At 50.1% G+C, this 27,143-nt stretch overlaps 1 protein-coding gene across 2 annotated transcripts; it reads right to left on the bottom strand.

The window, feature by feature from the left end:
• Window positions 1-455: 455 nt before the first annotated feature.
• On the bottom strand, window positions 456-6,238 carry IRX6 (iroquois homeobox 6). 2 transcript variants are annotated; one of them, XM_066242757.1, is made up of 6 exons: window positions 5,696-6,238; window positions 4,409-4,666; window positions 3,608-3,717; window positions 3,096-3,403; window positions 1,785-2,402; window positions 456-874 (listed from the first exon to the last, which is right to left on the bottom strand). In XM_066242757.1, the coding sequence occupies exons 1-6, from the start codon at window positions 5,738-5,740 to the stop codon at window positions 867-869; spliced, it is 1,347 nt and encodes a 448-aa protein (XP_066098854.1). In that variant the 5' UTR covers window positions 5,741-6,238; the 3' UTR covers window positions 456-866. The 2 variants fall into 2 exon arrangements, with proteins under 2 accessions (XP_066098854.1, XP_066098855.1); XM_066242758.1 differs by having other exon boundaries at window positions 456-871.
• Between the last annotated feature and the right edge of the window lie 20,905 nt (window positions 6,239-27,143).

Here is a 27,143-nt window from a genome sequence, read left to right as displayed (position 1 = left end):
CCCCTTTCAGCAACCTGGCAAAGCTGTGGGACTTGGCCATTCCGTCCCACCCGAGGAGCGCGGGGGTCCCAGCGGCCGGTGCCAAGGGACGCCAAGAAGATCCCTGTCGTCCCTCCTCCCAATGACTGAAAACCCAAGTACAAACCGGGAAACACATGCAGCTTCCAGACAAATATCCTAACAGCTCCCACCATCTCCGACCTCACAGTTGCGGTCCCTCCACCCAGGACGCGCACGAATATGCCCAGAGTCAGCCAGGCTCAGCCACTATGCCGCCGAGTTCCGTGGGCTAAGTCGCTGGCGACCCGGCCTTGGCCCAGACCTTGTTCATTTCTTCCCCTGCTATGAATGGAACTGAGTTTGCAACCCAGGCCAGCCTGTCCCCAAAACCCTCTGGCCACATTCCATCCCCCTCGAACTTTCCAAGCACCCCTGTCACAGAGAGGCCACACAGCTTAGGTTCAGCTTGATTATTTTTAAGGGCACAAGGAGTGGGGAAGGGGAGAAGACATGAGTGGTCCTTAGGGGCCAAGTCAACGTGGAGGTTACAAGTGAAGGGGGCGGGGGTGAGCAGGAGAGGAAGCGGCTTCAGACCCGGAATCCGGAGGAGGGAAGGCAGCCCAGCCCAGCCTTCCCCAAAGTGCCCTGCCACTTCCTCTGGGGTCTGACGTGCTGCCGGGCTGCTAGCCACTCCCAGCTCCCAGCTCCGCACGTGCAGGGAAGGTCAACAGAAAGGTTTCTGTGTCTCTGTCTCTTCAGCGAAGTAAGAGCCCTGACTTCCTGGTGAGGTCTCCCAGCTTCTTAGCGTGAAGAGTTCAAAAAGCAGGGCTTATTTCCAAGATTCTTCTGCAAATCGCACCGTTGCGCTAACCTGCTGAGAGAGGAAAGGTTGATTAAAACCCGAAGGCCACTTGGTGGCGATTCCTAGGAAAGCTGAGGTCAGTGGTGTCTCATCTGAAGGGAATCAAAGGTCTAGAAGCAATTTGCTTGCCAGAGGTAACATTTGGACCCCGTTATGTGTAAATTCAAATAACAATGTAACCCAATTTTCTAAACCAGCGGTTAATCCTGAGAGAAATTACTACAAAGAGCGCAATCTGACAGTAATTGCTGAAGGCTGCCAACTGCTTAGGGAACATCCTTTTGTGGGGTGAAGTTTCCTTCCACCAGGCATGGCCAAAGAACCAGCCGGGGGGGGGGGGGCGGGAGACACTAATTGGCAGCCACATCCTGCTCAGGGGTGAGATCTTGGGGGTGCTGGAGGGACGACCCCCGCCCCGCACTCCCCTCCGCAGGGGTACTGGTGGGCTGCAGAGAGGCAAGCACTGGCCTTACACCAATTGTACAGGTCTGGCCCTGCTCCTCACACCTCGCAGAAAGCCCAGGTGCCTGCCTAGCCCGAGCAAGCTCCAGATGAGAGTGCAGCAGGGCCAGCTGCCCGCCTCTGCAGGGCAGGAAGGGGAGAAGGGCACCTGTGCCAGAAGGTTGCAATGGTGCCCACCTGGTACCTTTGGCAGAGATGTAGGTTGCCCATCTCTTCATGATTTCTAAGTGATCCTAGGTAAGTTACTGTCTCACTCTGAGCTTATTACTATTAATTGGCTTTAAAATGAGGGGGAAACTAGAAATATCTCTAAGCATCCATTTCAAAGAGTGCTGTGGGACCATCTTGTGCCAAGTGGAACGTGGGCACACCCCAGAGTCAGAGAGGATGTTCAATGGCTGGGCAGCACGGGGCAGTAGGTGTCTTTTAAGTACTCCCAGCGCCTTTGGGGGCTCGCTACCTTCTGCTCCCGCCGGGTAAGGGCGCTGCACTGCCGGCTCCCTCCGCCGCAGGCACGGCGCGCAGTTCAGGGGCAGCCCCTGCAGAGCAAACGTGGGTTTTCCAAAGGCCTTGACTGCGCGGGAAGACTCATCCCGTGCGGAGTCTCTGGGGACCGCGGGTCTCCCGCCCGAGCTTGGAGGCTGTCCAGGAATCAGGTGGCACTGAGGACTTCGTGGCTTGGGCGGGGACGGAGGGGCACCTTCGACAGAGCTGGCGGCCGCGGTGTGCGCCAGCGACCAGATGCGCGGTTTCTCGCTGCACGGGTAGTGCATGGTCAGTGTGGGACCCCCCGGCTCCTCGCGGAGGAAGTCAGCGTCTCCCGATCCTGGGGGCTCACTGAAGGAGAAGCGGGGCGCCGCCAGGCCGCACTCCCTGCGCCCCAGCCTGCCCACTCGGACCGCAGCGCATGGCGCCGGCGACGACTGCGTGTCCTTGTGAAACTCAGCCAGCCTGTCCGTAGCTGTGGCCACTGCTTCCTCTTCTTCGGCTTCCTCCTCCTCCTCTTCCTCCTCCTCTTCCTCCAAGTCTTCCAAGTCACTCAGCCGGAGTCCGGGAGCTTCCTGGCTAGTAGCAACGTCTGCAGGAAATCAGGAGCGAGTGAGAAAAGCCCCAGGCCCCAGGGGAAATCCGCGGGAGTGCCCACCCACGAGAAGCTTTTAGCAAGATGCGCCCGCACTCAGGGCGTTCTCGGAGCAATTCAGGCTGGCCACATCATCTCTTACCCGTGCCCGGGGGCTGGGGGCCTGCCCCTGGGAAAGACTTCCCACCCCAGCCTTGAACGCATCCCTGAGAAGTCTCTTCCTCTCCGTGCACCCCCAGGCCAAGGAGACCCACACTTTGCGCAGCTGCTCTGAGACCTGGACCTCAGTTTCTCAACCGCATTAAAGCAAGGGGACCCTTGCTACCCAATCTCCACACCCACAGGTGGCTGGTGTGTACGATTTGATTCCGCAAATGTTCAGGGAGTGCTAACGATGTGCCAGACGTCATTTAGGCATTAATTTAAGAGAAGATCCCTTCTAGAGGGGCTGAAATTCTTAAAGGGGTCATAGTGATGAGTGTGGTGAAGGAGATAGAAGGGCCGGGAAGCCACACTGGCTTAGGAGGCCAGGGAAGGCTTGTCAGAGGTGACACTGACAGTCCCGGAGAAGCTGGTTCTGCAGGGAATTGGGGGCAAAGGCCCCCGGGGATGCAGGGGCGAGGGGAAGCAAGGGGCACCTTCCCTAAAAGCCACCCCCCAGGAAGGGGGGGCAGTGAGCAGTTTGGGTACCTTTGGTGTCACCGTTTAGGCAGCCCAGCGATTCCTCTGCTCCACCCTCCGCCTTCCTCTCCTCCCCGCCTTTGTTCTTGGGCGCCCACGTCATCTTGTTCTCCTTCTTGAGGCGCCGGCGTGCGTTGGCGAACCAGGTGGACACCTGGGTGAGGGTCATCTTGGTGATGATGGCCAGCATGATCTTCTCGCCCTTGGTGGGGTAGGGGTTCTTGCGGTGCTCGTTGAGCCAGGCCTTGAGCGTGCTGGTGGTTTCGCGGGTGGCGTTCTTCCTGCGCCCTGCGCCACTCAGCTCCATGGCTCCATACCTGCGGGGAGGGCCTGGCTCACAGTTATGCGGCTGGCAACCTGGGGCGCCAGGCAGGAGGCAGTGTGCAGCTCTGAAGTGAGGCTCTGCTCTTCTTCTTCCCAGCCCCTCCCCCTCCTCCTCCCCTGCCCCATCAACCCCCTCTGGGCAGCAGAGAGGGAAGGACTCTGGCTGCTGCGAGCCCCCAGCGTGCCCCATGCCTCACCGGTCGTACTGGTATTGCCCCAGAGTCGGCTCGTAGGGATAATAGGCTCCTGGTTGCGACAGGCCTGCTGTAAAGTTCCCTGCAGTCTCCTTAAATTCATACTGTGGATTCTGTCGGGGGAGGAAGAAAGAATTCAGGACCACCTACATTTGGGGAGGAGGAAGGAGTGAGTTGCCAAGGGTGTAAACTCCAGAGTCAAGCCTGGTTTAAATCCCAGTACCACTTCCTGCTTTGGCTGTATGATCTTGGGAACAATTGTTAACCACCCCATGCCTCAGTTTCCCCTTGATAAAACGGGGGATAACATAGTCCCTTATAGGTTACTGAAGAAGAGAGCTTGGCAGAATTCCTGGTGTGGTATAAGCAGTAAATATTAGCCCTTGCTGTTACTGCTGTGTGCCCCTCCCCCGCCACCCCCAGCCGGGGAAGTTCCCTGCTGAGCTCCTTCTGAGCTGCGCCTTGACCTTTGTGTACCTATGACTTTGGTGAGGTGTTGACCTGTGTATCCCAATTTCCTCATCTTTAAATTGAGAAAAGTGATGACTTGCTCACCTCACAGAATTAATAGAAATGAAAATGTTTTCTCAACAGTATGGACTTCTGCAAACTGAAAAATGGTGTAAAGATGTTTTCCTCCCTTATGCACAATCCTAACCATTTCCTGTCCTCGGAGATGTGCGTCCTTTCTAGCTTTTCCCTGGAGATATCACACTGGATTTCACTCGCAGCTGCCACTCCTGCCCTCAGCCCTGGTGGGTGCCGGCGCACAGACCCAAACCAAGCCCCACACTGTGTACTCACCAGCGCCCCGTACAACGCAGGCGGCTCCGGGCTGTAGGGCAGGTACCCGGGGTAGCTCTGGGCAGCTGCAGCGGCCGCGTAGGGGGCTCCATAGATGCCCAGAGCCGCGCCCAGCTCGGGTCGCCCACTACCCAGCAATCGGCTATCGTAGGGTGCTAAGCAGAGAGCTGCCGCTGGGGTGGAGCCTGAGGCCACATCTGGGACGGAGCGCGGGGCGGATTCGCAGCAAGTGGCGCTGGAACTTGCAGACACCAGAAACTACGGGGGCGCGAGAGGGGCACGAGAGGTCAGAGACCGGCGCCTCTGGCTGGCGAGAGCCAGCGGCGGGACTGCCGGATCTCCCCTTCATTCAACAGTAAATACCACCGTATGCTGAGCATTCTGCTGAGCCCTGAGACGGGAATTATTCGAAGACACAATTTATCCAAACCGTCCTTAGAAATACTCCTCAGCTGTTGCTAAGGCTTCAGGGTCCCAGGGGGTCCGGCACTGGGAACACTCTGAAACCCGAATTACAGAAGACAGACTCGACCGGTTCCCTCGCAGAACCCCGCCCCTTCCCCATCACAGGATCCTACAAAGGCAGGGCCAGAAGTTGGCCTTAGAGACCTTCATCACGTCTCATACCGACTCCCATTTTATAGAAAGGACAAGAAGACCGGGGAAAGTGCAGACTTGTCCAAGATCACAAAGCGGGTCAGAGGTTAGGCTGGGACTAAACTTCAGGAAAATGCGCCTGGCACTCTGGAGAGAAACTGGAGAACAGTGGTAGCTGTCCCAGAATTTCCTCAGGAAACCCTTGTCACTGCACAATACCTACACCGGTCTGGAAATCTGCAGGAACCAGAAGCAGAAAGGTTGGATGGACTCAAGGAAGGGAGAAGATATGGAGGGAGGTCAACATCGAACAGTAACAGAAAAACTGTGACACAGGCAACGCTCTGGACTGGAAGTGTTTTTAATTTTCTGAAACTCTCCTGGCCACCTGGAAGATCACTGCAGTAAGGAGGCCTGTCTGGAACACCTCTGAGATCGCAGCCACTTCGTTGAGCGGGTGCTCAGAGTGTCCAAGTTTCCGGTCACCCGATTTTCCTTGCATTGGGGGAGTGGAACGTTTTTGGCTAGGGACTGAAGATGTAAGAACAGACTGTGATACCGTATTCTTGTCCCTGCTCCCTCTGGTTTCTCGGGAGACACGTGCAAGAGGAGGGCGCGCAGAGGCAGGCGTGTACCCTGGGCACCCTTCCCACCCAGGCTGTCCCCGTTCCCTGTGGAGGCGCTTCTTACCTGGGAAGCGCTGCTGTACGGGTGTCCGAAGTGCGGGAAGGACATGGTGGCTGTCCCTGGCCTGCCTCCCTCTTCTTTTGCTTGTTCTCGCCTCACGCGGTCCTGCGCCTCCAGCCGTGTGCTGCCTCGGTTCCTCACACGGCTGCGGGTGCCCAGCGCCGGGTCTTCCGTCCTCTTGGCGCTACTGGAGGCAGAGCCAAGGGCAGCCCAGCTGCTGAGCCCTGCGCTCTAGAAGGCGTTCCGCCGGCCCGCGTGGTCCGGAAGACAGAAGGGCCCATGGATGGTCAGGGGAAGGGAGAGGATGCAGGTTTCCAAAGGCGCGCGATGGCGAGGCAAGGTGAGGCGCGGCGCGGGGCTGTGCTGTTCCGGAGGTGTCCCAATCCAAGGTGGCCAGAGGCTCAAAGTGACGTCACGGTAATCCCGGGCCGCCAGGCGGGCCCTCGGGCCCTGGGGCCCCGGGCCACCAAACGTGCCAAGCGCGGTTAGCCCGTGCGCGCGCGCACTCCCACCCACACTCACACTTGTTCCGGGAGGTTTGTGCAGCTGGTGAGGAATGTCAAAGACCCTGACCCTCTCTGCTTGGCGCTCGATCCTACCCTTTCGCCTTACACTCACGCGCGCGCGCACTTACAGTCTCTCCAAATTACCCGGGAGAAGTAAGAGAAACGCCTCCCTCTGCGCCGCGCAGGCCCGGGGCGCAGAGCGCTTACCTCCTCCCTGCGGCCTGGAGGAGGAGAGAAGCAACCTAGGCGGCGAAGGAGGAGAGAATACAAAAGAAGATACGGGAGAAAAAAAAGAGGAGAAAAGTGGGGGAGAAAAGCAAGAGGGAGAAGGAGGAGGGGAGAGGAGAGAGATGAAGAGTCCAAGTGAACAGAGGCGCTCTGGGGAGGGGAGGGAACTAGGGTGGGAGAAGGCTGGGCGGAGGTTGCACACCAGCAGGTGGAGGAGAGCAGAGGCTCGAGGGAGAAGTCTCCAGCCTGGCTCCTCCGCCCCTCTGCCGCCGGAAAGTTTGTTCTCGCCACAGGCCCCGCGCTCCTTGGGGCAGTGCTGGGCGGCGTCGGTGAATCCCACTGGCTCGCCTGTCTTTGTCCTCGGGGAATTTGGTTCCGCTCTCCAGTCTCCCCAAGTCAAGTAGGATTCAGGCTCTCCAAGCCCTGGCTTTGGCCAGGGCCTTGACCCCGGGGCTTCGCTGTAGCCCTTTAGCCTTCGAATAAGCCAAATAGCGCCCCCTCGAGGCCAAAGTTCACGTCACCTCGGAGCCTACCCAGAAACGCGCCAAGTCTGATCCCTGACATCTGCAGACCTCGGGCTAAGACCCCTGAGCATCTCCTCGGAAGGTGAGGATCCGCTGTCTCGTGCGCACCGCCCGCTGTGCCCACGGCGAAGCTGGGATCCGCAGGAAGGCGCCGGGGCCGAGCTGCAGCCGCTGCGCTCCACTGGGGGTGGCGCTGGCGAGCCGCGGTTCAGCGGCCCATTCTCTGCGTTCCTCCCTTCTTCCCGGACGCCTGGCTGGGCCTAGCGGTCTGACCTCCCCCCTTCATCCCAGGGGTCCTCAAGGGGGCACTGATGGGCGGAGGAGCTCGTTGGCGCCCGAAAAAGGGCTGCGTCCTCTAAGCCTGCTTCAGGCTGCAGTTTGCAAGCACGGTGGACTCCGCACACACCACCCGAAAGCTCAGTCCCCAGGCCTGGAACCTCCCCCCGAGGGCCTCCAGCCCGCGTCCTGTGGGGGCAAAAAGGGACGGCCAGTCTGGAGGTCTTGGGCGGATGCTGCCGGAATGCGAGTGGAACTCTGGCTTTTGGATTTGCAGGCCAGCAATCTCAGAAAGCCTCGCCTTTCACTCACAGGGTCACCGCGCTTTACAGTTTACAAAACGCTCTCCCAGGCCCTCACCGCACCTCTCGGGAGGAATCAGGGGGGTTGGTCCAAGTTTTATTTTCTAGTTGAAACGCAAGACAGTGTAGCCTCAAGGTTAGGGACAGCCAGGGTCTCTGCCCTGAGTCCTTGCGAGGCCCAGGACAAGCGCTGGGACCTTATTTGCCCCTGGCACCTTGCTTACAGACAGAACTGGTAGGCCCGGAAGCCAGAGACCTTTTTAGAATTTCCAGCGTCATTTTTCTCTCGTCAGATTCTGTAGAACCGACGAGGCACTTAAAGAGGCTGCAAACCGCAGTTTCCACCTGAGATTAACCAGAGGACAAACTGCACGCTAAATATAATACTAACCAACCCAGTGAGGGTCCTTCCCCTGGAGAAACCTTGCCTTCAACCCCTCGGGAAAACTCCTAGTTAGAAAAAGAATTATGGTCATCACCTGATTGATTTAGTGATAAAAATTCATCGTAATAGATAGATCCCTTTATTTGTCAAAATGCACTTTGGAGACAGTCCACACATTTGCAGCTTGGATACATCTAAGCTTGCTTTTTTTTTTTTTTTTTTAAGTGAGAATTGGAGAGAATTCATTAAATTAGTCCCTTGGGGAAGATTACTGCTAATTAATTAATTGCAAACATTTCCAGAGGGAAGGTATGTCAATTGTAAAGTAATAAAATTAGATAGTTGAAATCCTTACTCAGCAACTTTGATTATCCATTCGCTTCTAAGCAGATTTTATATATATATAAAATGGGGATGGTGGTGGAGAAAGCATTAGTTCTGTCCCCTGGCGATCTGGTTGCAAAGGAGAAGCTACCACGTAGAACGTATTGATTTTTGGCTGATTTATAAGACCTCTGCGGAATCAGTGCGTGCGAAGGGCCTCCAGGCCTCCCTCTCGTCTTTGCTCTCTAGGATTAGAGAAAAGCAACACGATTTTTCAAAAGAAAAAGAAAAGAGGAGGAAGAACAGCGGTGAAGTAAATTGGGAGGCCGGGCTGGGGAGATACCTCTGCCTTTTTTCTTCATGTGGAGAGAGAAAACATGCAGAGCAGATTTTCCCGTCCTCACAGTTGCTTTGCGGCGCAGCGCAGTGAAAGCCGAGGAAGCCTCCCACGGCCAGGTGTGGGAGGCCCCGACTGAGTATTTCTTTCCTAGGGAGAGGTGCACCCACTGCAAACCTACCCTGGACTGCTGACATGGGATTGTCACCGCCTGGAGCATCCTTTGTTGGGACCCTATGGGGGACCCATAACGAAACAAAGCCAGCGGTCACACCAGGATCATCACCCTCTCATCTGTCAGAACCCTCAGGTGAAAAAAAGTCTGTTTCTTGGAACTCTGAATGCAGGGATACTGTTGTGGGACTTATTCTCATCCTCCTGACTGATGACAGGCGCCCACTCCCGCGTGGGAGGACTCTGTGCTTCTCCACCACGCGGGCCTTCCATGGCCTTGTTCGGCGCTGCTCCATGTAGTTTCAGAAAAGATGGCCAATTGTCTATGTGTACACAGAGAATTGTACTGAAGCAAGTAGAGAAAACTATCTATTGACCCTAGGAGACAGATTCCTTTGTTGTCTTATACAGCGTGCCCTGATATCCCCTGTAGCTGCTCATTAAAACAAATATGAAGCAGAGTAAGCAATCAAAGGCTTATTGGGAGCAGAGAGTGTATTAACAGCCCCCCTTGTATATTTCCATGTTGCTTTCAATGCACTGACGGGCCCAGCCAGCAGAGTAGAAGATGTGTCTTTAACAAGAAACTTGAATGTGAGCATCACACACACACACACACACACACACACACACACGAAAACAAACCATATTGTGTTATTTTGGGCTAAATGTCCATCATTTCTTAAAGATAGAAAATTTTATTGGGAAAAGCATGGGAGGGGCACCCCAGAAATGCCCCAAATCCACTTCAAGTGCCTCATAGAGTGATATGTGAGTATATGGGCACAATAATATAGAGGAAAATGAACTAAATTATATTGTTTAAGCACAGATTTTTTTTTAAGGGACTGCTTTTGAAGTGAGAAGAATGAAATTTCCTCCAATCTATGCACAAATGAGCGAGTCCATCTGGACAGACACATCTATAATTTATACTGACCAGTCACCACAGGCCTCCCCGAGCAAAGCCGAAATGAACACTAATTGTTTTGACGGAAGTAGTGCGCATGGCATCTGATTGTGAAACACTGTGAGCCCCTGCCTTGCCTGACTACATATTGTCAACAGCCATTCTGGCATCAGGAGGGGAAAATGAAAAGGCAGTAATTCCCAGATGACGGTGTTGATGTCGCTTGGCAGGGTGGTGGCAAATAGAAAGACCAAACTTCTGGAGAAAGTAAAGAAAAAGTGAGACGGAATGCAGAGATGCTGGTATGCCCGCAAACCGAGTAGAAACCAGAGCTCAGAGTTCAGAAGGAGAGCTTGTTAATAACACGATCCCTTTATATTCGGAGCATGCTTGGGAGCTTTTCCCAAACCCCTCCGCTTTTTCTTACTGAAGACGCAGGATGGGGATGCTGGAGAGGTGAGAAGCAAATCCAAGATCACATAACCCCATGGATGACAGGGTAGGGACCAGAATCCAGACCTCCCCAGACTTCGGGCCTTGCCACACACCATATTTCAAACACATCGAAAGCCAGGCCTTGCTAGGAGATGTTGCTAACTCCAACCCGACTGAGAGAAGTCACACGCGATGCTCAGGATGACACAGCATAACTGAGCGGGGGGGGAAAATATCTAAAGAGATTCTGGGGGAAGCACAGACGTTCAGGGTCACTGCTACATGGTTTTTTATATCAACCTGTATTAGGAAAGAGCTTATGTAATTGGGGACTTTTTAGAAATTTGGTGTGGATCATTAATTAACATGGAAAGCAGCAAGCAGACCCAGCTGTGACTAAGTATGTATGAAAACAAAAACCGCAGCAGCAACAACAATAACAAAAAAACCTCAGAAGAAATTCAGCCAAATTAAAAAAAAACCAAAACACAATGACAACAATTAATTGTATTTGGTTAGTGTCTATTTTCGGGAAGAGAAAAAAAATGTTTAATCTCTGTTTTTGCCTCGTAGCCTGGGGAGTTCAGGGCATTTGATACTCACTTTCAAAGTGGCGAGGATGTATTGAAATTCTTGATCATTTTACCCTGTGGATGGTGGCATCTTTCTAACGCTAAGCTCAAGGCATCTTCTGTGTTTTCAGAGAATTAAAATGGAAAGTAAACAACAGATGAATGGATTTGGAAACCAGGGAAGAGTTTTGGAAGCTCAAGTCTTTGGGGGAAGAAACGCACAGAAGAAATAAAGACCTTAAAAGGGACAACATCTGGCTCACTGAGGTGGGGGGTGGGAGGGGTAGGGACGGGGTGGGGGCCGTGGCCTTTCTCCCCTCTGTGACAGGGCCTATGCATGGTCTTGAGGGTACAATTAGGGACAGAGTCATGGCCTGCTCAGACAGGGAGGGGGGCTGGGTGGCTCTGGCTCCGACTACTGCTGGAGAACGTGCATGTTTGCACGCCGCATTGCCAACAGTTTATAAGGACGCTATTTTGTCATCCCCCTAAAGGATTTCGGTGTCACAGACCTGAAAGCTTTGATTAAAATATGAGCAGTTTCAGGCCATTCACATTTTTTGTCTTATTAGTGGCATTCTCTTCCACTCTGATTTCTCCCACTTTGTAAAGCTGATTATTAGGATTGACCAGGAAGGAACCTTCTTTCCACTGCCACGGGGGCCCACTACTTTAGGGAAGCCGGGACCATTTCTGATGTCACACGCTGACCGCAGTGATTTACGTACGACAAATCAATAAAAATATGGGAAATATATCATTTTTAAAGGAAAAAAAGAAAAGAGAAACACATGAGACGTGCCCATTAAGGGCAGAGTCATTCTAATACCTGGATGTCTGCTTGGGTCTGCAATTAAAAACATTCTGATAATAAATCTCCCCGCAGTCCCTTGTAATGCTTTTAACTTTTCCTGAAGGTTCAAATTGGTATCCCAAAAATGTGCCAGGACTCTCACAAGGTATTTTATAGACTCATAAATAAATACGGCAATTAATCTCTGCCGTATTTCTTTCGTATTTGATGACAATTTTTTATGGCATTCAACCACTCGGTGCACAAAAACTCTAATGCACTTAAAATCGGATTTCAAACCAAACATTTTATGGGAAAATATAGTATTGATCATCCATTTAAAGATATCGTGAAGATGATTCATCACCTGCTATAAAAGAGGACCCCAGGAGGGTCTTCCAGCTGAGTGGGGCGGTGGGCTCGTCTGTTCATAAAACCCCAGCCACTGGACCCGTTGCTCTTGGTTTCTTCATTTATCTTTGCGTTCTCCAGGACTGATGACTTTTGCATGCTGTTGTTTTTGTAAGAAAAATCCCCTTCGTGACATTTTTCATAGTGACAGAGGATTGTGGAATTTCACAGTGTAATTCTTCTGTCGAAATGCTGTCTGCCCGAAGAGTTTCAGGGACCACAGAGATGTTTCTGTTACTTTGTAGTCAAAACTATTGCACAACTCCCACATCAGAGTGATTTGCTATTGACCTGTGGTGGCGGCTCTGAGACCCCTTGGGCCCGGATGGTCTATGGCCCTACGCTGCTATAAACGCTGGAATATCACTTGTGCACACACAGTACGAGGTGCTGGTGAGGGTGTCGGAGAATCTGAGGCTGTTTGTTGGCCTTTCTCTTTAACTAGCTTACAGCCTGGCTGGGAAGAACAGCACATATCATTTATACAGCACATTTATTGCTTACTTACTAAACGGTGGGCGTGGTTCTAAGAGGTGAGGACTCACACTGAACTAAACAGGTTCCTGCCCTCATGCTGTCTCCATTCTAATGAGTTAGCTGTTCTTACATCGCTCTAATTCTGCTCAATTGGCACCACAGTCATTTGGGAAAGTGACCTGATATTTCTGGAATGATCACAAGACTCTAGACCTGAGGTTGAGTTTTTTTCTTTTTTTTTAATGTGACCCTCCATTCATTTCCTCAGTAAGCATTTATTGAGAGCTTGTTATTAAAGAGCACTGACTGAGTCAGGGACTGGGGACTTGGTAGTCAGCAAGACAATTAAAATCCCGGCTCCCGCGGCATTTAGAGTGTAGCTGTCCTATCTGCCTGAAATTGGATAGCACTTGTTTTGTTCTACAGGAGCTGGCGCCTGAGGGGGCGTGCCTCGCCTGGTACGATAGAACCAGTGTGGGAACTCCGGGGTTGGCGCTCCGGCTGCCGGCTGCCGAGTCCTGGGAAAAGAGCGTATTTCAGACGAAATGTTTCATTGCCACGATGGTGCCATTTCAAGAACTAACCACCTTCCTTCACGCGCTTGTGTCCTGCGGCTGGCTTCCCCTACCCCTTCCCGGCTCTGCGATGCGGAATATCCGCATGGAAACGGAAAAGATGGGGCAGCCAGACAGACGGTTTTGCCTCTTTGACACTAACAGCTCGGACGCTCAGCTGATGTTTCTCACCTCTGCCTTGGACGGATGACCAGGGCCATATATAATGTCCCAATGACTAGGAAAACACATCCCTCGTCCGTCGAGGTGGATGGGGGTGAGGGAGGCCGTGTGGCTGCGGCGGACATGAAGGGCATCAGTGCCTCGGCTGCTTCCAGCCTCCGCACACGACCTGCTCCACGGAGTCCATGTTCACGACTTGCTCTCTTCCACTCTCCCTGTGTCCCTGGGGGGGAAGCAAGGGAGGGGTGCTTGCTCTGTTGTCACAGATGAGCACCTGAGGTGCAGAGGGATTCAGCCACTGGTCGCAGAGGTTCAGCCACTGGTAGCAGGCCACAGAGCTGGTCTGCGTTTGAGACGAGCTGGGCGCTACCGAGCTTTTGCGTTTCACGGTCCTCTGAGGGCTCCGCACCTCGGCAGGAAGGCACAGGGTGACTTTGGAGCTCCAGGCAGGCGCAGGGAGGTAGCCCAGGAGCCCGTCCTATCCCTGGGGAGATGCCACCTCGCTCTTTCCTCCTGGTTCTGCAAGATCCATTTCCTGTGGATGTGTTAAAGCTGTACGGGCCTCTGCTTCCCGGTTGTTTAGTTTTGCTCTCTCCACGAGTCCTGAAGACAAAGACAGTCTGCAGACTTCACAGCCATCACACCAGCACGATGCCGAGTACGAGGCCTTTAACAGACAGTGGTGAATCCACCGATGTGACGTGGGGGTGGCTCCCCTGGCCCGCTTTCCTCCTCTGCCCCAAAGCTGGCACCTTTCAGAGATGGTGCCTCGGATTGCCTCAGGATCGTGCTGCTTTGAGTCTGCGGAGGTGGAGGCCTTGGGCTCGGGGTCTCTTTCGTGGCTGGGATAAAGCAAACTTGACAGGGACAGCATGAAATACACAAGTGGCCTTAGACTGTCAGCGTAGCTGAGCGGACATAAACTATGTCTGATGTCACTCTGCAGCTCGAGGGCAGGGTAGAGCAAAGGGGAACCTGCAACTCTAATTATGGAACAGAAATTTACACACAGACGAAGGGGCAGCCGAGAACAGACACGAGCCGCTGACATTGCCTTTACATTATAAACACCACAGGGAGGCGGAAAAGCAGTGCGGGGGTTAGGGGCATCTTTCTGCTTTGGGACTAATTCATTACTCGGGATTATGCAGGGAAGGGGGAAAGGAAAAACCGAGACTTGGTTGTTTCTCTGTAAAAGTTTAATGTGAGTGGCGGGAGGGTCCCGCCCCGGCTGTAAACACTTGCTGATGAAGAATCAGACTACCAAGTATCGAAGGGAGCAAAGCACTGATCACCTGGGCGGGCTTTGGACAAGTCCCTTCCCCTCCGGAAGCCTCAGTTTACTCATCTTCCACATGGAGAGCTTGAGGTCAATGATTGACGAAGGCGCCTTGAGCTTCCATCTTTGTGGGGGTCGGGTCACACTTCCTTGACTCTAAACTCTTCTTCTACCTATAAATGTGTCCCCCTGGGAAGTTCTTCCTATCATGGATGATGCATTAAGATCTTTTTTTTTTCTTCTTCTTTTCCAAGTTGAGAGGAGAGATAGAGACAGACTCCTGCATGCGCCCCAACCGGGATCCATCTGGCAACCCCCCCCCCCCCCGCCCCCGGTCTGGGAATGATGCTCTGGGCCATGTTCACAACCGAGCTGTTTCTTAGCACCTGAGGCAGATGACCCATGGAGCCATCCTCAGCACCCAGGGACAATGAAATCGAACCAATCAAGCCATGGCTGCAGGAGAGGAGGAGAGAGAAAAAAAGAGAGAAGGGGAGAGAGGGAGGGATGGAGAAGCAGATGGTCACTTCTCCTGTGTGCCCTGACTGGAAATTGAACCCTGGGCATTCACATGTCGGGCCAATGCTCTACCACTGAGCCAACTGGCCGGAGAATAAATCTTCTGAGCATCTTTAAAAAGCACACATGTTCAGCCTCACCCTCCGAGTTTCCAAGCAAGCCCGCAGTGGGGCCTGGACACTTGTATTCATGAAAAATAGAAAATAAAAGTAGAGCATGCGCATGGTAGAAGGCCTAACTACCGGTGGGAGACGTGATTGATTGTCTGACTAAGGCCCACTACCTGCTTCTTCCTGGCTAAGCACCCCGATGCTGTCTCCGGTGCCCTGTGCCATCACGGCCCCTTGCTCCCGGCTCTCCGGCATCTTTTGCTGCAGAATGAGAGGAGCAAGCCATGTGAGTCAGTTCCCGCCGAGAAGACTTAGAGGGAGCCTGCGTGGAGGGTTCAGGGAGAGCATCGGTTCTCACGGTAAAGGAAGACAGAGACGGGGTGGCACATCTCCTCTCTTTGTGAGTCTTGAACATGGACATGATGACTGAAGCGGAAACATTTATTCATTCATTCCCTCAGCAAAGGATCATTGAGCACTTACTCCATATCAGGGTGCTGGGCTACAGCTGGGAACAAAACTAAGTCCCCCCCCCCCCGTGTGGAGAGGCCCTTCTAGAGCAGAGGACCAACAAGGCACACAGGTGAGCCACAGAGAGGTTAGGTACAGATAAAGGCTGCGGAGGAAAGAAAATAAAGCAAGGGCGGGGAGTTGCTGGGAAGATAATTGCACAAAAGCAGCTTGTTGTCGAGGAGCCAATAAACCACTACTTCTGGACTGTTAGGGATGTCAGACAAATCAACTGGTTTTGTTGCAGTCTCTGTTAATTGGGTTTTCTATTACTCACGGGCGAATAAACTCCCGAGACAGTGTGGCGGGGGTGCAAAGAGACAAATAAGTCATCTGATTATTTCAGCCCCCTCTCTAGAGGCATGGACTCCTAACAGCTTCTTGGCTGCCTTCCAGAAATTTTCTATGCTAATACAAGCCATAAAACTATAAGTTATACATACAAACTCTCTCTCTCTTCACACACACGCACGCACGTGCATGCACACACACCACACACACACCACACACACCACACACACACCACACACACACCACACACACCACACACACACCACACATACACACGCATGCACGTGCACGCACACACACACACACCACACACACACACCACACACACACCACACACACACACGCACGCACGTGCACGCACACACACCACACACACACCACACACACACACACGCACGCACGTGCACGCACACACACCACACACACACCACACACACACACACACAGCGTGGTGGTTGAAATTCTGGATGTAGGCAGCCTGTAGCATGATATATAGGTTACCTACATAGTGGTTCTACCACTAACTGGCCATGTTATCTTGAACCAGTTTGTTGGTCCCTGTTTTTCCAATTTCTCCATCAGTAAAATGGGGATAACAAGCCAATTACACAGATTTCTTCTGCTGATTTAATACAGTACTATGCAAAGCACGTGGAACAGTCCCTGATACATTGTAATCCTGCAGAAATGTTTGCTAGTTTATATGCAATGAGTATCATTTCATTCACTGAACAATCAACTTATACGTCTTTTCAACATGCTCATAGACATTCTTCCTTTTTGACACCTGTGTAATATTCCCCAGAATGGAGGCTATTGATATTTTGTTTTTTTAAGATTTTATTTACTGATGTTAAGAAGAGAGAGAGAAAAAAAGGCAGGAGTGAGGGAGGAATGGGAAGCACCAACTCTCAGTTGCTTCTCGTATATGCCTTGACTGGGCAAGGCCAGGATTTTGAACCCATGACCTCAGCATGCCAAGTTGACACTTTATCCACTGTGCCACCACAGGTCAGGTGACGATCAGTAATTTTTTTTCTCTTAATGTCCACGGGATGCTTTAATAAGCCTCTTGATAGAAGATTGTGTTCTAATGGGATCGGTGCCCATATAGAAGCTGACGAATGGCAAACAGGAGAATCTGCTGAGATCTGCCTTCTTTTCTTCTGTCAGACTTCCCTTCACACATCCCCTGTCTCTGACTGCCCCCACCCCTGCCCTGTGCACCTCCCCTGTTAGTCACGTGCAAAGCCAGGCACACCCACAGCTGAAGTACATTCTATTTCAACACTTAAGAACTAGATCTCTGCAGACTTTTCTCTCGTGAGGTTGCATCTCTTATTTTTGGATAGATTGAGAAGTAAGTAAATAAAATAGAAATTAACCTGGAAGTCCTCTTTGTACAGAGGGACAAGGTAGCAGATTTGGGGGCATTAATCCTAGAAAGAAAGGGGTATTTAAGTAATAGCTAGCCCAATGAGGAGTGCAGACAGGAAATAAATCAGATAATAATGATGCAACATGTTAAGTACAACGAGGGAGAATCAGCATAAAAGGCAATGGGGATAATTAATTTTAATCAATCATGCATTATAGCTGTGTGTAGAAGACAAAGAAATAATTTGCCGGTGAGAGTGGGAGACGTCTGGTCTTTGAGTCAGAGAAGGAGAAGAGGTGTTCCGGGTAAGAGAAGGAACAGCAGAGGCAAAGCCACGGGGTGAGAGATTCAGACCCCACAGAATTAGGGTGGGTAGGAAGTAATGGATGGGACGGGACCAGAGAAGGTAATTCGGGGCAGACTGGGAAGAGTGTTGAGTCCCACTGAGTCTCTGATTAGTGGCTCTGGGTTCTAGCAAGGTCATGCATAACATTGCCGATGAGACAGAGCATCTTCTAGAACGCTAACCCTTGCCGAGGCACACATTCTCAGCTTCTTTCCTGTCCCACCCGCCTGGCTGGGCCAATCTATGGGGCTCCCAGAGAAAGCAAGTGAAGTTGCTAAGTGGTGGGGCGAAAGGCAGACAAATAGGTCACGGGCGGTGGGAAGGCTGGAGGTGATGTGTCTCTGTTTTGAGGGCGGGTGGATTAACACAGATATTAGATAAAATTTTGTTGGTTGCTGCCACAGACTGGGCCAGCCTCAGTCAAGCGGAAAAAGAAGATCAAAGGGAAAGTTAGACATCCCACCTGCAGGGATCACATTTGGAGATCTCAGCAAGAGGCCCAGGGACTTTCTCTTCAGGAGCCTGCCATTAAAGAGTCTTAGTTTCCAATAGCAATGCTCCTTTTGATAAGTGTCATATTCCTGAGAGAGAGAGAGAGAGAGTATCTGATTGGTCCATTTCTGGTCCAATCAGCTGAATTGTGGCGGGATCAATCAGCTGTGGCCATAGAATGGTGGGAATGATGGCCCAAACCTGGGCACGGAGGGGGGTGGTTAACTGTTGTGAGCCAAGTAGCACCCTCCAATTTAAAAAAAAGGGATCAAAGAGTAAATCAGGACAATTTCCAGGACTGAAGCAAAGCCATCCTGCATTCAGCACTTGGAGTGGGCAGTCAAAGCTACCCCTGCTGAATCCAGGCCCTGAGAAATTTGGACTGCATAATTTATGAAGGCAACAGGAGCCAACAAATCCATTCAGCACACTTGAAATATTTCAAGTGAGGCACAAGGGACCTGGAGCAGGTCTCAGAGAGGATGGATTTACATCTGGCAATAAAATCCCAACTCCAGTAACCTTTGCACTTAGGTCTGGATTTTGTCTGGATCTTAAAGCTTTTATAAGTGTTTAAGAGCATGAACTCTGTGAGGGTTGAAATTTCTCTTGCCTCCTCTCCCCCAGGGAGTGGGCTGCGAGAACAGGGTTGGGGAGCCTACTACCTTTTTTTCTCCTAGTCCTGGAACTTTTTGCCTTGAGGATGCTTTATTTCTGCCCAGTGGAGGGGCTTGGCCCACGGCCTCATGGGTGATGTGCCTAGTGTTATAGAACTAACCTCATCCTCACCTGTGAAATGGGAGTGTTCTAATTAACCTCATAAGACCATCACAAATGCAAACTCCAGAACATATCTGAAAGCATTTTGTAAAGTGACAAATGAGCGAATGTGATTTTTTTTCTTGCTCTTACTGTAGCTTAGTTTTGGAGGTAGTGAACAGTTACTTTGGGTCTCAGCTCTTGCCTCTCTGAGTCTCAGTTTCCTCATTTATACAATGGGGATAACAGTGCCTATTTCATGAATGTTATTGTGAGGGTTAAATGTTAATGCATCCAAGGAGTGTCGTAAGGGTCTGAGCATAGGGTCAAGGCATAACACGTGATAATCCTTCCTAACTCCCATGGGCATGTTCCAGATGTCAAACCTCACATTCATGGTGAATGCAGGTCTCTGAGACTAAAAGGCCCATGGAGTCCCTCTTTGTGGTAGATATTTCCAGTGCTCATTTCTACACACATCTCCTTTCCTTCCTGGGAATGCTGGAGAAAGCACTTTCAGTCTCCTTGTAGTCAGGGTTACATCACCAACTGGGCCCCAGAAATATGAATAATGTGAATCATGTCCAGGCGGAGGTAATGAGAAGTCTCTGGATGAGATGTCCATCATTTTCTTCTCTTGTGTCTCCAAATGTGCAGGCTTCACGTCGAGAGGTGGAGCCACTGGATCCCCAAGTCACCATGTGGAGGATGATGACCTCAGGATTCTCAGGCTTGTAGCAAGCTTTGTATACATGGAACCATTGAGATTCAAAAGACATTTGTTATTGTAGCATTTCTAACCTATTCCAACAAATATACTGCATTCTATTGCTTACTACCCATGGGATCTTGGGCCAGTAACTTAACTCCTCTGAGTCTTACTTTGTTTATCTGCAGAAAAGGATTACATTAGTATTACCTCAGAAGGTTGTTCAATGAAATGATGTATGTGCAAGGTTCAGCCTAAAGTTTGGCGCATAGAATATACTTGATGAATGACCACAATAGCGATGGTAACAATGGCAGTGGTGTGATGGTGATGTGATGATGATGGTGGTGATTCAGGAGCTGGATCTGGGAACTGATTCAAACTCTTCTATTTCGGTAGAAGAGCCCAGATAGTTTCCAATTCTGGACAGCATTGGAGAGAACCTTCCCTGGCACATGCTGGTACATGGGTTATATAACATCATGTCATATCAAGTAAGTGCCCACATTCTGGTTGTCTATGCAACTTCCTAACCTATCTATAGTAAAGAATAAATACAATAATATTTGACTTATTTGGAAAGCTATTAACCAGAAAGTTCAGCCAGCATGTGCTCTTCTGTTCTTAGTGTTAGCCATTACTTTATTCATTTAATAAGAATGTGAAGTCAGACGTTGGCCAAGCACTGCCACTGTGGTGGTAAGTGAAAAAGAGTATTTGCCTTAAGAGCTCAAAGCCCATAAGGTGCTTATAATAATTACATTGAGGTACTGTAAGACCGGAGTAAGGACTGTGTGTTTCATATCTCACCCCATCTTTGCTCCAATACCACACTGTACACAGTGTGACCCCCAGAAAGACCGTAGGCTTTATTCACTGAGGAATGTGAGTCTGAATTCTGGCTCTGCTGGTTTCTAACTTTGTCTTTGGGGAAAAATTCTTGGTCTCTGTGAGCCTTAGGCTTTTTACTCTTTAAGGCGGGATAATGATTGCTACCATATTATGATGATTAATTACAAGACACGCAACATACCTTGGAGAGAGTATTAATAGAGGCTCAATACATATTGGCAGTTTTTACTCCTTAAGAGTCTACATCATTCCATACTCCCAACACCTGGACCAGAGAAAGCACTTCACAGGTATTGATGGAATTTTCCCTTTGGGGGGGAAAGTACTTTTGATGGTATTTGTATATCTTGTCTCCATTTTTGGTTTTGCAGAACCTTTCATTTGCTTTGTTTTAACTAATTCATTCTGAACTTCTGTCATAGAATCACGTGACTCATATTTTTCCATTCTTAGCCCGTTATCATTGTTGGAGGGAGGCCCGTTCTTGCTAACTTTATTTCCTCCTGTTTGGTGGTCCCCAATCCCACTCCTCTCCCACGATAAGCATCTGGGTGATAAATATAAAATATACGACATGGTTTTGAATACTTTATTGTGAATTAAATTGTACTGAAAATTTTGTTCTCTTTCTTACTTTTCTCATGAAGCATTCTGTTTCTGTGACCTGTCCACCTTATTCCGTGTACATCAGAGCCATTGTTCCTCACCACTGTATACTATTCTATGGAGTCACTTTCTACTAACCAGAAAATTGGATTTAGCAGAGCCCCTTTCTTCCCAGTCTACTATACTAAAACTATTGTCTTTGCTTTGTGCTGAGTAAATCAGTCATCAAATGATGCTGTTATAGCAATAACCATGGCCCGTGCCCTCTTGCCCACAGTGAGAGCGCAAGAAACTGTGGTAGGGAAAACTCAAAGCGAGCTCTTCAGTTTTATGTCTCTCAGCTATGTGTATGCGTGCACATGTATGCTTTTGGCTAGATTGTACTTTCCTGTATTTTAAATAAATATTCCAATTGACATAATTGACGTGAATTTTCACGGTGCATGAAAATGTAAACTCGGGGTTGTGATGTCAATTACAACAATTTGTATCCCACAGTAAAAACAGCTCTGAATTCAGAGGCAGGCAGTCTGCAGTCAAGTGGGGCTTCTGCCTCTGGTTAGCAATGTGATTTCAGTCCAGCCACTTAACCTTCTCTGTAAAGGGGGAAGTAATACATACACGGTTGTCATAGGATTAGATCAGATAACATTTGGACATGCTAGAGAAATGTAGCATCAAATCATATATATATACACACACACATATATATGTACATATACATATATATATATTTTGTTGGTTTCAAATATGGAGCTATCAAACTGAATGAAAGTAGCAAACATCTGAGAGCCTGCTCCAATGGTGTCCCTTTCCATTTTGTGCCCCTGATAAACACTGCTCATTGAGCTGACACAGCCTCACAGTACTTTTCAATCCATTACTCCAGGAAGGCTGCCAAGGTTTGCCTGCAGAGAGTCTAAACTCACACAGGAGACACAGATATAATTAACTCCAAAACAGGACAGAGTCTCATCTCATGAGAAGCCATCAACGTTTTATTGATACATGGAAGAGTGGGAAGTTGACTCTATTGATGGTCAGCAGCAGAAGTTTCTTTCAGCTGGGGATTCAGGGTCAGAGACGATCTGAGAGATAGGTACTCAGGCACTGAAGAACAGCCTGGGTAGGAGGAAGGGTATAATCAAGTTTCAGATGTGAATTTGGTCAGCCCAGACTCAAGAAAAAGGACAACTGGTACCACTTCCTGATGAGAACTGTAGCAAAATCATGTGTCATCCCTCTACCACAAGTAGTAGCTATTATTATCATCTCTATATGATGAATGAAGAAACTGTTGGCTACAGGGGATTGAGTGTCTTGCCCAAGTTCATGTAGCTGGTAAGTGAAGAACCCCAACTTGTCCTTGGCTTAACAGGCGATGGGGAGTCAGGAAAGATCTTGAGCAGGGGAGCGATGCTACCAGCAGAGAGTGAGGAAGGGATATTTATATTTCTGTGGCTAAGTGCTAGCACCATGGAGAAGGCAGATCTTGACTATTCCAACTTCCACCTTCGATCAGTTCTCCCCACTTTCAACTCAAGTGTGCTGAGGTCTAGGGACGTAGTTTTCTCTATAAAGTACTCTGTGGTTATGGTGCTGGCTTTGAAAGATACCTGTACTGGGGCTGCCTGTGCTCCAGGCCCTTAATCCTCTGGGCCATTTAGGAAACCAAAGCACCATTATTTCAGGACACTTTCCCAGCATGTCCTCCGATTGTTAGGCATCTCCAAGCTGAAGGGACCTGTCATTTCAAGGACTCGGGTAAGGGGTCACATTTGGTGCCCTGCACAGCAGCTGCCAACGGCCGAGTGCTCCGGAGACTGGAGGCTCAGCGTGGACCTAGCACCACTGGGTCTGGTCTACCTTCTTATTCCGTCTCCTCCTCCCCACTTCCTGACAAATGAAATGAACTGTTTGGCCCCCGGCTTCCAAATCATCACGGTGTCCAGCAAACTATCGGACCATGAGTTAAGAGGACTTACTGTCTTAAGTGCGTAGTTTAGCACATTTTTTTCTTGACCCTTCTCAAGGGGGAACCCCTTTTATGTACCCGGGTGACTTATCAAGATTCCTTTCTAAATAACACTGGGCTTTTCCACAAGAAGGGCCTGCTTTTAAAAAAATCACTTGATCTTACAGCTTCCGATTGTTACATTTATTGTATTAACATTGCAACAGGAATTTACCCTGAAGATAGGAATCACCTTCGTTCGTTGTTATGACCCCGCATCATCTAGGAAACAGCCTGGCACATAGTAGGCACTTTAAAAAAATGAGTGAATGAGTGAATGAATGAATGGTCCTACATTTAGGCTCTATTTTATCTTCTCCCTTTGGACCTAGTGGTCCAGTTTCACTATTGTTCCCTCGTGGAGCTGCTTTAGGGGAGGGATGGATGGTCAGAACCATATGTGCACACAGTAGGAGTGCAGGAATGCTTTATTACAAGCACTAGGGCCCTTGGAACTCATGTCCTCTCTCTCCATCTGTGAGTACTTTCAAGAGGCTGCCAAGAAGAGGTGCCGACAATGACTCCTGATTCCTGGCTGAGGAAAGCCTAGTGGTTAGTACAGGAGCCTGCTTTTAACCTGGGGCGGGGCAGGCGGGTCCAGCTGTGGGCTGAGAGAGGGCCAGCGGAGTGGGGAAACTCCAGGACGCTCCTGCTTCTCAAGGGAAGCCATGGCTGGGGGGGGGCCCAAGGTCGAGTTTGGGGAGGAAGTGTGAGAGGAGAGGCCCTGGAGCTTAGTTTAAGGCCAGCTATGCTCCCGGCTGCTTGTCTTTGAGGACATCTCTCTGTGAAAGGGGCCTGTGGTTCAGACCTGTGCTGGAGACACAATCTTTTCTTTATTAAAATGCTCCGTGCTCCAGGATACCACGGAGTTAAGCTGATCTGTCTCTGGGAGTGTGTTTGCCTAGAGCACACTGTTAGATACTTTGTCTCCTTTAAAATGATACTAAGAGTTAGGCTTTCTGTCTCTTTGCTCTTACCCTACCTAGATGGCAGCCTGCAGGGATCTGGCTAGGAGAAGAGGCCAAGAGACCAACTGCCCTTCTGGAAAGAGCCTTGATGGCCCATGAGAAGGTCGCTCTGATGGCTGGGATTCCCAGCAAGCTCGCAAGCTGGGGGAAACCGACCAGTTTGAGGTGGAATACGTCATTTGCAAAAGCATTTGCAAAAGCACAGGCTGTGTTCCCCACCAGGATGAAGTTAGTGCCGCAGGGTCGACAGCCTGTTACAAATGCTATCAAATCCTTCACAGTAGCACTCCTCATGGATAAGAGATTTTATCGTGATCATTTATTTATAAAGAAAATAGTGCCTGTAACGGCACCATTACGCTCCCCATTAATCAGCTCTCCTGTCTTTCGCACGGTGTTCAAGCCCATTGGCATTTGGGAGATAAAAATATATACATTCGCTGCTCCCTTTGCTATTTCACGATTGAAAAACGAAGTAGAAAGAAAAGAAAAAAGCCCATCCCGACAGCAAATGCTTTCAAGCGACTGCCTTTTTACGAGCCCTGTTCACAGAGTTTTGTGTTTCTCTGAGCATGTCAAGGCGTTCCGTAACACCCATTACGCCGGGGTCCTCGGCAGGCTCAAGTCATAAATAACCGCCCCCTTCTTCAGTAGTGCGACGTGTGTGTTATTTCTCTTCTGTGAACTTGGGGCCTCACACACCCAATTCTCCGCTTGCAAATAGCAAAATGCGGGCGAGATCAGTCTTCCCAATTCGAGAGTAAAGTGGAAGCAATGTCGTGTTTAAATCTGCATGAACGCTGGGGCTTAGGGCGCTACACCAGTGAGCAGCAAGCGGCTCCCTATCTGCCCGAATTCGAAGACCCGCCTGCTGAAACCCTGTTTAAATCTCTCTTGCGTGGGTTGCCACAAAGAGCCTTTGTGCATTCTTCTGAAAAGCCGTAGGCATAGGATTACGTGTTCTTACACATCTTACTTTAGGCATCGGCAGCAAAGTACACCAAAGGCAAATTTATGTTTAGAGCTATTAATAAAACATAACCGAGAGTCTGCTAAATTAGTAATCATGAAAAACCTACCCAGTTCTCACTCACATGCGTTCTCTCTCCCTCTCTCTCTCTTAATATTACAAAGCAACTTTTAAAGTATTTGCCTTTGTTGGGGGGAGGGGGGTGTCTCTTAAGACAATGGATACTTAAGTATCTCAGAGGTACCTCAAGGCCTTCGTGTAGGATTGGGGTATCAAGGGAGAGCTACACTAAAATCTAATAATGGGTTTTAAGTTAAATGCCTGCAAGTACTGCCAAGGGTCTTTACAATCAGATGTCCATCATGAAAGGCATAATTTATCAGCGCGATGGGAAAGATAGTGTTTGTCAGCACTTGTTAGGAACTCAAATGAATAGAGAGTTTTTGCCCGGGCCTCTAAAAGCTCTGTTTTATTCGTAGGGACACCAAGGAATGACACATGAAACCGTTCAGCCGACAGGGAAAAATGACTCCTCATCTTACCTTCGCGATGCTGGGTTTTCGGAAGGGAAGGTAAACAGCGAGGCGGAAAGGAAGATGCCCCCATGAGGTTGCCTGGGGCCAGGTGCCGCCCAAGAGACCGCTCCTTCCTTCTGACGGTTTCGCACTCGGAGGGGCCGCTTTCCTTGCCGTGGGGGTAACAGAGCCATCTGGTACCCCCAGAAGGCAGCACACAGACAGGCATCTGGGTGTGGTTTCTTTCAGTGCCTAAATCATTTGCAAGAGGCCCAAGGACTAGAGAACACAGGCAATTATCCCCCCCCCCCCCCCGCCGGGCTGCTGAGATGTGAGGGTGGGAAGGGCTCTGAGATAAGTTGGCAGAGTGGTTTTCATTTTCCTTTTAGCCTCAGAACGCTTTCTTCCTTCAAAATATTATGCAGAAGTCTGATGATAAAAGAGATAAAAGCAGAATGCTGTGGTTAAGGTAGGGACGGGGGGTGGGTGGGGGGGTAGGGGTTCAGAATCCCACCCACTGAGTCCTCTCCCCACCTCCCCCACCAGCTTCTATGTATGGAGTGCCTCAGGGCTCAGCAGAACATAATTTTAAAATCACTGCTTATTAGCTTTACTTGCCTGCAATCACAGAGGAAGCAGCCAGGACTCAGGGAGGGCAAGTGAGTTCTCTAAAGCCACACAGCGTACCAAAGGCAGAAAGGATCCAGTCATGCCTGTCCGAATACACAGTGCCGTGCCCTGTGGCCTCTGTCCTATGGGAGCTCACAGTCCCGTGTGCGCTGATAGGAATTCAGGCTTAGTTATTTCTCATGTCGTTGTTTAAATGAATATTAGTTAAGCGTGGTAGGATCCTCATCCTCTAGTGTTGTGTGGCTTTTAAGTTTTCTGTGAGGACTTTTGTAGATACATCCCCAGCATGCATTTTCCCGCCACTCCATTTCCCCAACAGCCCCAGATTTCTGTGGTTCTGGGCTGGCCCACGGTAGAACGCGGGTGAGCCCAGGCTAAGCCAATCAGCGCACTCCATCTACTAGCCCCGGTGCTGGTGTCTGTATTGGTTTTCAGGAATGCTGAGACAAAGATTCTCTTTCTTTCCTTCCAGGACACGAACAAAGACACAGGAAGCTCTTCGAGCTACTGAAAGCCACTGTTTGAGTCTAAAAGAGGACACACTTGCTCAAGTTGGAGTCATTACCAAGGAAACCAAGGGAGAGAGGCCGGATCCTGGTGACATCACTGGGCTCCTGGATCATGCCTCCCCTGAAGCCTCAGCAAGCCCACCTCTGGATTTGACAGTCACAGAGGTCAGTTCGAGTCAGGAGTCCATTGGAATCCAAAGCCTAGATAGAGCTTAGGAGGCTGTGGGGGCCGCTGTTGGCGTGGAAAAGTTCCCTGCGAGTCCCAGTCTGCCACCCAGTCTTTCTGGGACCTCTAGCCTCCCAGTCTCAGTTTCTTCAGCTATAACCTAAGAAGGTCAGATTGAAATAACAGTAATAATAAGGGTGACGGTGATGATGGCCTCTTAGCAGGAACTTCCTGCTCGCCACCTGTTTTTATCTGCAACATCTCATCTAGCGGGCCCAACAGCCTCGTGAAGTAAGTAGGAGCACGAGGAAGCTGAGGCCCAGGGCGATTGCGTCAAGACCCCAGCAGTAAATGGCGGAGCTGAGCTTTTGATTCAGGCATCCAACACTACGGACCAAACTTTTTTGTATTTTTGAAGAGCCCAGGAGGACTAGAGC

Source organism: Saccopteryx bilineata, chromosome 9, assembly GCF_036850765.1.
Source record: "Saccopteryx bilineata isolate mSacBil1 chromosome 9, mSacBil1_pri_phased_curated, whole genome shotgun sequence".
In the NCBI taxonomy this organism is placed as follows: domain Eukaryota; kingdom Metazoa; phylum Chordata; class Mammalia; order Chiroptera; family Emballonuridae; genus Saccopteryx; species Saccopteryx bilineata.
Note: the sequence above shows the minus strand (reverse complement) of the source record. Positions and strands in the feature narration are given on the sequence as shown.

What these genes read in the sequence shown, in the direction of transcription:
- IRX6 (XM_066242757.1), bottom strand. Translation starts at nt 5,740, where the DNA reads ATGTCCTTCCCGCACTTCGGACACCCGTACAGCAGCGCTTCCCAG. An exon ending in CGTACAGCAGCGCTTCCCAG is followed by an intron (nt 4,667 to 5,695) that starts GTAAGAAGCGCC and finishes GCGCCCCCGTAG; the next exon opens with TTTCTGGTGTCTGCAAGTTC. An exon ending in CTGCGTTGTACGGGGCGCTG is followed by an intron (nt 3,718 to 4,408) that starts GTGAGTACACAG and finishes CTCCCCCGACAG; the next exon opens with AATCCACAGTATGAATTTAA.